At 40.9% G+C, this 10,507-nt stretch overlaps 2 protein-coding genes and 1 long non-coding RNA gene across 4 annotated transcripts; 2 read left to right on the forward strand and 1 right to left on the reverse strand.

Annotated features, from left to right (window-relative positions):
- Nucleotides 1-456: 456 nt before the first annotated feature.
- On the forward strand, nucleotides 457-1,266 carry LOC116197879. The gene is made up of 2 exons (XR_004155111.1): nucleotides 457-728; nucleotides 946-1,266. It is a non-coding gene; the product is annotated as an uncharacterized LOC116197879 (long non-coding RNA).
- A 448-nt stretch (nucleotides 1,267-1,714) lies between these two features.
- LOC116197595 (uncharacterized protein YnbD-like) lies at nucleotides 1,715-4,616 on the reverse strand. Of its 2 annotated transcripts, XM_031527772.1 has the most exons (3): nucleotides 3,879-4,616; nucleotides 3,513-3,578; nucleotides 1,715-2,155 (listed from the first exon to the last, which is right to left on the reverse strand). In XM_031527772.1, the coding sequence occupies exons 1-2, from the start codon at nucleotides 4,420-4,422 to the stop codon at nucleotides 3,556-3,558; spliced, it is 567 nt and encodes a 188-aa protein (XP_031383632.1). In that variant the 5' UTR covers nucleotides 4,423-4,616; the 3' UTR covers nucleotides 1,715-2,155; nucleotides 3,513-3,555. The 2 variants fall into 2 exon arrangements, with proteins under 2 accessions (XP_031383632.1, XP_031383631.1); XM_031527771.1 differs by lacking the exon at nucleotides 3,513-3,578 and having other exon boundaries at nucleotides 3,879-4,607.
- A 1,290-nt stretch (nucleotides 4,617-5,906) lies between these two features.
- On the forward strand, nucleotides 5,907-9,560 carry LOC116195034 (pentatricopeptide repeat-containing protein At4g18975, chloroplastic). Its single transcript, XM_031523989.1, has 7 exons — nucleotides 5,907-6,056; nucleotides 6,510-6,629; nucleotides 6,938-7,057; nucleotides 7,611-7,754; nucleotides 8,011-8,223; nucleotides 8,562-8,755; nucleotides 9,019-9,560. Exons 1-6 carry the CDS (start codon nucleotides 6,027-6,029, stop codon nucleotides 8,751-8,753), a joined length of 819 nt encoding a protein of 272 aa, XP_031379849.1. The 5' UTR covers nucleotides 5,907-6,026; the 3' UTR covers nucleotides 8,754-8,755; nucleotides 9,019-9,560.
- The last annotated feature ends 947 nt before the right edge of the window (nucleotides 9,561-10,507 follow it).

Genomic DNA, 10,507 nt, shown 5'->3' on the forward strand with positions numbered 1-10,507 from the left:
CCTGTGCTCGTGCTTCAATGTCTCGATCTCCTCTAGAGGCTCATTCCTCGACTTCTTGAGGGCGTCCAGTTGCTTTTTCCTGCTCATTGCTCAAAGCTTTCCCCAACTAAGCATTTTCTTTTCTAGAGGTTGACGCATTCAACCTCGGTTACAAAAAAGTTTCTGGCAGACCATTCAATGTCTGCGCGACTTCAATTTGGAGCCAGTTGAGCAATAGCCCACTGAACGAGTGTAGTGATTCTCATTTACTTCGAGCCTAAATTACCTCGACTGAGCGAGTGGAGTCATCTTCGCCTGATAATGGGCGGGTCCTCAGGGTAATCCTTGCCGACATTCCCCTCACACTAGGGGCAATATTGGAAGCCTACTTGATGTGCGGGGACTATTTCTATTATTACACGCTCCAGTAAAACTTGACACTGAAGAAGCTTCCATAATTGACAACATGATCCTCGCTAGCATGGTCAACTAGTATTTCATCTACTAGTCGCTCATGCACTCATCAGTAGGGGCAAAAGCATTTACTCCAGAAGCATCAAAGCTACTGGGGGCATAATGATGACCAATTCTCGGAAATGGCTACACCATATCATACACATTATCAGAGAAGAATAATAACTGCTTCGTTCGGCGGAGCGACTGAGCGCAAATCGAACCTCAGAGTCCGAGAGAAAGCGATCCAGAAGAGTAATCAAGCCACGGAGGAGCTCTCCAGGGACTCATGATAGGTCATTTCCAATTTTCTCTCTATCGTTTGTTTGATTAAAGTCGGACTCCAATATTTCATCACCAATCTTGGTCTTAAGGTCATGAATCCTCGTTGAGAATTTTCTTCTGAGCAATACGCTTCATAATATATATGTGCTTTCTGATGAATGTCGCAACTCTTTTCTCTGTAGCAAAGAAATTGACTTTCATTTCTTACAATGGAAAATGTTTGTGCAGAAACTCTCGAGCTCAGTGAATTACACGGGGTGACGGATGGTTGATGTGGGTGGATTTTGCATCAAGTGTGAGGAACAGAACGAAGCAGCAGCGCAACTGTTCGTGTTCGAACCCGAAGGTCATGCATGCTGGTGACATACATATATAGTAAGTATTGGACGTATGATAAATGTCATCCAATCATTTGAGTAAATTCTGTCAAAGTGTTCTTGGGGTGTATAATTTTCTTTTGTGTACTTGTGCGATATTAGTGTCGATGAAATTTCAATATATAACTTAGTGAGGTGAACTGCTGTTGTGACATATGAGATAGCTTTTCAATACTCTTGTCTAAACAAGCATTCGTTGAAGGATCAATTTGAACTAAAACAGTGCAATGTTTTAATTAGTTAACCAAACAGTGCATTGATTCTGACGATAAATACATTCCCAGTAGCATAAGAATTTGTTCGGAGTTTGAGTTACAAATAATGCTGCTCATCTGAATCTCTAAGAAGCAAAGATAGACATTATACTGAGGTTGAACACAACCTTCGTGATCGTATCAGCAAAGCAAATCATGACAACAAGACCAATCCGAATCTGTAAGAGGCATATATAAGCATGAATACATGTTTACCAATTCGTATCTGTGATATCAGTGCTGATCTAATTCGAATAACTCGTGAAGTGAACTACTATTATGGCAGATGAAATAGCTGCCTGACACTCGCGTCTAGATAAGCATTCATCGCAGAAACAATTTGAATAAATCATTGAGTACCATATCAGAATCAGAACGGAAAACCGGCTTCACTAAAAGTACAATGTTTAAATTAGTTACAGAACAGTGCAGTGACTCTGATAATACATTCCAAGCAGTATTAAGAGTTCAGAGTTTCCAATAAAACTGTCCATCAAAATCTTTTAGAAGAAGCATCGATAAGACATTAAGGTTTAGCACGACCTCCGTAATCGTATCGATCAATATCTATACCATTACAATTGATTGGGAAGATCGTACCATATCACCGAACTCTGTCGGTTCCACCGTTTTTTGTAGAAGTAGATAGCCTGTGTTTCGACCATTCCCCTAGGGCTTGGCGGTGGAGAGCATTCATTCGAATATAAGGCCGACTCTTTTTAATAACCTTCTCTGCATTCTTCCAGTCTTCTGAAACCCCCAGAGCTACCAGTAATGCACAGGTTACCGCAACACTTCTTCCATGACCTGAAGAAAGTATGAAGATTAGAATTCACTAACAAGAGCGAGTCCACCCACCCCCACCCTGCAACCCCACAATGCGAAGAAAAAGATTCACCTATTCATCCAGATCCAAGAAGCAACAGACAAGCTGGCATTTGATTATAGTGAAGTGAAACTTTAAATGGACCATATATAACCTAGATCCCACAGAATCGGAGAACTTTCGACTTCAAATTAAAGTAAAACCGTAACCTGACGTAAACCGAAAGTATTTATCATACTCTGTACAAACTAACTATACCCATCCTTTGGGATAAACGACCAGTTAATATACCCATGTCCATATAAATACAATTGCCAACAAAGGACCAGTTTATTATGGAATGGAAGAGAATGGCCATTCAGGCAATAATATTGGGAGTAATATTTCCACTGCCTTCCACACCATCCCAAACAGGCTGCAATCACCTGTAGAAATACATCATCGGCCTACCTAGCTTCCAATCCTAAGCTACCCTGCTCGGTTCACTCCTTGCCCCGAATTTATCAAAGTCACCCACATAATTACTTGCTTTATATCTCAATGCTCATCCCAATGGATAAGACCTATTATCTCTTTTAAGCAAAAGATTATAGCAGATCCAAAATGGACAGAGAAGGGCTGGTATTTGACCATGGTGTCACTCATTAACAGTCGAAACTTAAACTCGACGTCTGTGACCAAGGTTATAATAAAGGTTCCAATCTTCAATTAATTTGACTACTGCTAATTCATATATGGGCTAGAGTTTAACACTGAACTATAACGTTGGAAGATAGAAAAGTATGAGGTAATGACAGACACAAAGTGCTGAAATATCAGTCGATTCTGCAGGAAGTTTGAAGCTGCAGTAGTCAAGGAGTTAGCACTGCAAATATTAAGAAGTACTACAGCAACATAAGATCTCTGAGACACGGATATGAGGTTTATTGTTATCCAACAATTAGCTCTTAGAAAAGATAATGAGCACGATCCACGAATTTGTTATATGAGCCTGAAGCACAGTCAAGTGCAACATAGAAGCTAAACTGAATTGTTCTCGAAATTTAACAACCCTTCCGTAGGCACAGTGGTTAAAAGACTGGCTTATTCTGTAATCTCTTCTGGGAAGCCCAGTTCACTGCTGCAGAATCAAATTCGCATTGCATTCCACCAGTCCAAACAGGCAAAAATCACTTGAAGAAATAGATCAATGGCCTATCTAACCCTCAATCCTAAACCACACCTGCTTGGTTCACTCCTTGCCCAAATTTATCAAAGTGAGCCACATAACTACTTGCTATATCTCTCATTTGCTCATCTCAATAAATAAGACCCACTATCTCTTTTAAGCAAAGTTACCAAATCCACATGGGCAGAGAAGGGTCGGTATTTAACCATGGCGTCACTCATTGACAGTTGAAACTTCTGCAGTAAAAGTTAGACATGTATGAGGTAAAGACATAGGCACAAAGTGTGGAAATATCTGTCGATTCCACAGGAACTTAAGAGCTACAAGAATCAATGAGTTAGCACTGCTAATATTATGAATTGCCGTGGTTAACATCAAGCTTCCGAGACACATGAATGAGGTTGACTGTTGTCGAACAATTATCTCTGAGAAAAGATAATGAACACTATCTGCTCATTGGTTAAACGAGCCTGAAGCACATTCAATTGCAAAACACAAGCTAAACTGGAAATGTTCAAGAAAAGCTAGAGCTATACCATAGGCACAGTGGATGAACACCGGCTTATTCTGCGCTCTCTTGCGCAACGCCCACTTCACCGCGGACTCAATCTCCTGGGGCTGGGGGGACCGGGTGTCCCAAGTTGGGACACAGAGGTACGGCTGCCCAGCAAACTCGGACCGCCTCGGGAACTCGCAGGTGCAATCGACGATCGCGGGGTCCCCGGGCGGCATCTTCTTGCGCGAAGAAGGCCAGCCTCCGACGTACACGCCCTCGCAGACCTCACTGTAAGGTTCCTCTCCACTGAGAAGCCTCCTTAATTTAGAGAAGACCCTGACGAACAAGAGATAAGGGCCGAATATGACGAGTGACCAAATGGGGAAGGACCCATCGGGCCTCTTGCCCAGAAACAAGGGGAGGTTGATCCATGGGTGGGAAGCTACTGAGACGAGGAAGGAGACCAAGGAGGAATACAAGAAGGCCAGTGACAGTTTCGGCAATCCAAGGATTCTGAGGAGTGTGAAGATGATGAACCAAAATGAAGCTTTCAATGCTATCAAGACGGAGATGCCGAGACCCATTGTCTGTTCTCGAACGCGGACACAGAGAAATCAAAGGAGCTTACTTTGCATTATTCGAAGACTTATCTCATGTGGGTGTTTGAGATTTGTCTTCCCATTGGACCAGAGATGTCGAATGTGAAGAGAATGACTTGAAGCAGAGGTCTATCAGAGGAGATGGGCAATGCGGGGAAGGAAGATCGAGCGGTGGGACTGCCACTTCATCGCCACTGCTCAATTTCCTGCTCATCAATTAGGGGTAATTTCTCTTCGCCCCTTCAAGTTTCAATTTATTTTGATTTTGCTCCCAAAAGTAGTCACGATTTTCCTGAGACTTTTGGCAGTTGCTGCAGTACGGCATCCACTCATGAGGATGTAACTTTGTATATGTGATACACACCCATGGGATAATTTCTCTTCGCCCCTTCAAGTTTCAATATATTCTTCAACGGGGGGTTTTTTTCAAAGGCTTGTGAGCAAGGGGGCCGAGGGCGGGCAGGGAGAGTTCACATTATACCGCCGGGACTGTGGGAGGTGGAGGCGGGAAAGCAAAGATTGGCGGTGATGGGGGGCGGGCAGTCGATCAGGAATGTCGAGAGTTGTTGCAAAAAAGATCTCATGGTTGCTCTCACACTCGCACTCACTTGCTCAGAAAAATAAAATAAGCACTACAATGTGCGAATTTGTTCTTAGGGACCGCAAGGGCTGGAAGGGACCGCTTCACATATACAAACGGAACTGCGGAAAGGTGGAGGCTGGAAGGGAGAAAATTGACGGTGACTGGGGGCAGTCGAGTGAGAACGTCGGGAGTTGTTGTAGGAGAATTCTCATGGTTGTCTCATACTTGCTTAAATGAAAATAAGCATTATGGTGTGACAACTTATTCTTCGTTGATGAGTTGGGAATTGTTCTTGTTTCCATGTTCTTGCACGAGTTACTGTTTATAGTAGTATTTTTAGATGAATTTTTTAAAAATATTTGACATCGCAATTGAAAATTTTCATTAAATTATATATTCTTAAATTGAAAGCATTTAAATATTAGTGCATATAATGATATATTCAGAATAATTGGAAAAAATTATAATACAAATATGGATAAAAAAAATCATATTCCAAATGCTTACGAAATCTGAAAGAGTTAATGATATTAGATGGTCTTCCTGCTGTAATTCACTAGTTATTCCAAATGCTTACGAAATTTGAAAAAAAATCAGAGGTAATTTGTATTCTTTAGAAACCACGTCCATAGCGCAATCAGTTATTAGAATCAATAGCTCTTCGACCTTATACTCTATAAAACTACATTTTTAACCATATTTATTATGGGGATACAAGTATATATATATATATATATAGATATAGATTAGATGGAAGAATTTTATAATCTTTTATTGTAGCACGTCACTTTGAAGAATTGTGAAAGTCTCAAAAATACATGGGCAAGCATTGAAACTGCAGGATGTAAATAGAATGGGCGAGCAAACTTCAAGGGGGTAAATGGAAATTAAATCTTTTCGACAGTCGATAAAAGCCCGAATCTCGCCAAAGGTTGCTTCTCCTTCTGTTCCCCGTCTCCCGCTCCCCTCACTCTCTCTCTCTCTCTCTCTACGGGCCTTCCTGGAGATGTGGCGTTCGTTGGGGAAGCATTACATGGTATTCTTCATTCTTCTGCGTACTTTTCCTTAGAATTAGCTATCTGCAGAAAGAAAGAAGCAAACAAGAAAGATATAAGTAACTGGGTCGTGGCTGAGAGGATGGTTTCTAACACCTCCTCACTGCCTTTTCCCAATTGGAGATAAGAAAAAGTGATTACTAACAGGAAAAAGAGAAGGGGTCATTTGGTTGGGTTAACTGATGTGTTTGCAAGTTAAAAGGTTGGTGCTTTTCTGTTTTGTTTGAAGATACAGTCCTCAGCCATCGTTAATGTCGTTTGCTTTGTGACCTCTGGGACCATTTGTTCCGGACCGCGGTTGCGGTGAATAGCATTCCTTTCTAGTTATCTTGTGTCTCAAACAATGTGAAAAGCCACTGAGCTGATAGGTGGGTTTTCTGATTGGCCTTAGCGGTTCAGTGAGTTAGTCTTAGAGTTGTTTATATTATGTGCAGGTTCGTCAGTCGGCTTGGTTAGAAGGGATATGGTTCGAGAAACTGAGGCCTGCATACAGTACAATGACTCAAGCTCAGAGTTACGAGCGGGTCACTAGTAGAGCTGCAGCATCTCCTAGGGTAACCATCAGCACATCGCAGTTCTTACGTCCTTTTCTTTGGATGAAAGTAAATATCTTGGTTACTGGTTCTTGGTAGATGAATGAGACATTCACCTTATGGCTCAGTTATACTCTGATGTAATCTGTTGTCGCCATATTTATGACCTACCTGATATTGCATAACTCGAAAATAGATGTAATATTTTCTTATGTTATTGAATCTTTGTGTATATGTCGAAAGGATGGTTAGTTTGATTTAGCAACATATTCTTTTAACAACATGACTCGGATTCATTTCTTTGTGATATTCATTAACTGCAATTTCAGTTGGATGAGGACGATTACCATGTTATGAAAGATGGATCAGAGGATCCAGGAGGATTGCAAAAGCTTAGAATTGGTGAAAACATTTCAAGAAGGGACAAGTTCAATTTTCTTTTGAAAACAGTGAGTAAGATTAAACAGATCATCATGTTATATACAAAATTACCACTCTTGCTCATGAGTTTTTAGCTTTATCAAAATCAAGTTGCAAATTCCTGCCAAGATGTTTGATGAGGTATTGCCAAGTTAATCAAGCTATTCGCCTAATTAGTACAAGGAAGCTAGAGGTCTAATGTAGATTTAGTATGACTGGAAGATCAGTTTTTTAAGGTGGGAATATTTTGATTGATATGTCATAGTATGGCAAAACATTCATGCTCCTCTTTCATGTTTGTAAGAGAAAGCCACAATCTATCTATATCAAGAGATTGAGCAGCTAAATTTCAGCGAGGTTGCAAAGCATTTTAGGAGGTTTTGTGGATTCTCGTATGGAATTTTTGCAGAAAGATATTTGAAAAGACTCCTGCTTTTTGTCTTTCAATGTCTTATTATGCATCTCTCTCGTTCTTTCTCTTATATTCTGTTCTAGATATTAAGTGTAGTCTTGATTCATCTGTCGCTTACTTAATGAGCTATACCTTTGAACTAAGGTCCATTCTTGTTAAATCTAATGTAGCTCTTTGAGTTGAAAGACAATAAGGAAGCTGTATATGGTGCTCTTGATGCCTGGGTTGCATGGGAGCAGAACTTTCCAATCGGCCCGCTTAGGAGAGCATTGGTCGCTCTCGAGAAAGAACAACAATGGCATAGAGTTATCCAGGTAAGTTATCTCTTCTCTCTTACTCTATCTCAATTGTGTAATAGACCTCCCATAATATAAAGAACTTTGGTAGAACAAGTTTCAAGACATTCAAGGATATGGACCTTACAAACCCGAGAACTGCCATGATCTGCTATGCATAAATTTTTTATATCCAAGAATTGAATTTCCCTTTTGTGACTGTGTGGAGAGTAACACTTTATCCTGGGTCCATTAATTCGGTGCCACAAGTGGTGTGTCTATGAATTTCCTGTAGGTAATCAAATGGATGTTGAGCAAGGGACAAGGAAACACAAACGGAACTTACACACAGTTGATTCGGGCTCTGGACATGGATCATAGAGCAGAAGAAGCCCATCGGTTTTGGGTGAAGAAAATTGGTAACGATCTGCATTCCGTGCCTTGGCAGTTATGCAGCGCCATGATATCGATATATTACAGAAACAACATGCTCGACGATCTTGTGAAGGTATGCTTTCGTACGAGCCTCATATGCTTGCCATGTTTGAGGTATTAAGATGTCGAAATGTCACAGAATGGAATGCTGCACGTAGCTCAACCATTTCACATGGCAGTTTCCGTGCTTTCCTGTTTAACCAAATCCACTCTCTGAATTTAGAGGGGGGTTTAGCACGTAGAAGAATGAAAGTCAAAAGTATGCATCTTTGGGTTGTGATATTGTTATTACAATATTCCTCTGCTATTTGATCCGTGTTTTTTCTTTTCATTGTTTGATCTTATATTTTTTCCTGCTTTTTTTTTCTCTTGATTGGAATTTTTTTTTTTTGGGGTTCTGCACTGTCAAAGCTCTTCAAGAACCTCGAAGCTTTTGATAGGAAGCCCACAGATAAGTCCGTCGTGCAGAAGGTGGCAGATGCTTACGAAATGTTGGGCAGGCCCGATGAGAAGCACCGGATCCTAGACAAGTATAACGATCTTTTCACCGAAAGCCCCAAGAAGTCTCGGAAATATTCCTCGCCAAAGAAAGGAAAGAAATAAAGGTCAAACATCTTCTACTCTCTCTCAAATTTTTGCAAGAAACGAGTTCATCCAAATTTAATACAATTCAATTCTGAAGGAAATATCTGTCTGGGATGTACAGGAACTTCACCGAATTTGACTGGAAAGTACTGTTCTTTCAGTTTAGTTGAATTCTGGCAACTCATATTGATTTTGGCCTTATTTCAGTTGCAATGCTATACTCTGTTTTCCCGCTAAATAGTGGTCGAACTCAATTGACCCGTACTAAATACTACCATTTCAGGTTATCATGGCACGTCTTCACAAGAAAGCTCAATTTTGTGATGGTTACCACATCTTTCTTTCCACCCAATTGTTCAGATGCAGAATTGGAAAAAAGGCAATTCAGTCATTATGGATAGAGTTTCAGATGAAAAGGAGTAAACTGAGTTCCATCTGAAGTGCACAAAATGGACATTGATCTGGCAGTGATAAAATGCAGCAGAGTCCCCGAAGAAATGATTTTATATATGGAATGGGAGATGTAGGTGTTTAGCTGCGTACATCTGATTCTCACAGTAACATATTGTACCCTCGTGTTTCCATGCGTATGCGGACATAGATGCCTGTTACCTGATCCGAAGCCGGTTTTCAGTGTCCTCTTTTCTAGTTTGTATATGCCTCCTGTTTGTTAATGCATGTCTCATTACTGCTAGTCTGCTACTTGGCAGCGGAAGTCTTTTCTTGAGAATCCATAATGAAATCTCGGGATCGGTATGGCACAGTGGAATAGAAACCTAGCGAACTCCCCCTATTGTAATCTGAATCTTGTATCTTGTCGTGTTCCATGTCCCATTCCGTTTCATCGTACCATATTAGCCGACTCTTACTGAATAAGCATTCACAATCGCTTGAAAAAACGGAGGTAAAACAACTACAAGGATAGCACTTTTCAAAAAATACATACGGTAAGAACTCATCTAAAATCCTCATTTATTCATCTTCGATTAACTCTGATCTCCATTCTTCTCCTTATGCCACTTGAGATGCGTCCTCAGACACGCCGGCCTTTACCGGTGGGTTCCCCTCTCTCGACTTGAGGAACCTCCTGATCGCTTCTGAAAGTTTCGCGACCTTCCACTCTAAATAATTCTCCCCTCGTTCCACCCTCCAGTAGTTCTCCCTCGATGATGTAGAGGGGAATGACTGGCCGCTCCATTCTTCGTGCTCGAGCTTGAACTTGCGGAGCTTCTTGTACTTCATTTTCTGCCTGTATCTGTGTGTCCGACTAGACGGGGAAGAGGACGTTGATGAACTTTTATTGGCCAGAGGTGAAGGGATACAGACATGAGTTAGGACAACAAATATCCCTAAGGACGGATTGAAATGGTATTTTTTTATTGTCCCTCTCACAAATGTAGGTGTCGTCTGTTCACCAATAAATTGGTGGGAGTCTCATAACCGTAGAAGCTCCAGTTGAGCGTTCAAACTTAATCGGGTCCGAAGTTAAAGATCATATTACAAGAAAAACTACGGATATGCTCGATAAAAGGCTAATTGATCGAAATGTCAAACTGGGAGCAGATTGGATTAGTAGCTAAGGACCGGATTATCTTTACACAGCATGACCCAATGATGCTCAAAGATGTTTCGCTACTCTGATCGATCTGGCTGTCTGAAAGTGCACCAAATGAAATGCAAAAGTATAGAATTTAAAATGAGCCCACACATAAAGCAACGTAAAGGCTTCGTAGATTCATATGGAACTCTATAAGTGACATGTTATCTACGAA

Source organism: Punica granatum, chromosome 2, assembly GCF_007655135.1.
Source record: "Punica granatum isolate Tunisia-2019 chromosome 2, ASM765513v2, whole genome shotgun sequence".
Classification (NCBI taxonomy): domain Eukaryota; kingdom Viridiplantae; phylum Streptophyta; class Magnoliopsida; order Myrtales; family Lythraceae; genus Punica; species Punica granatum.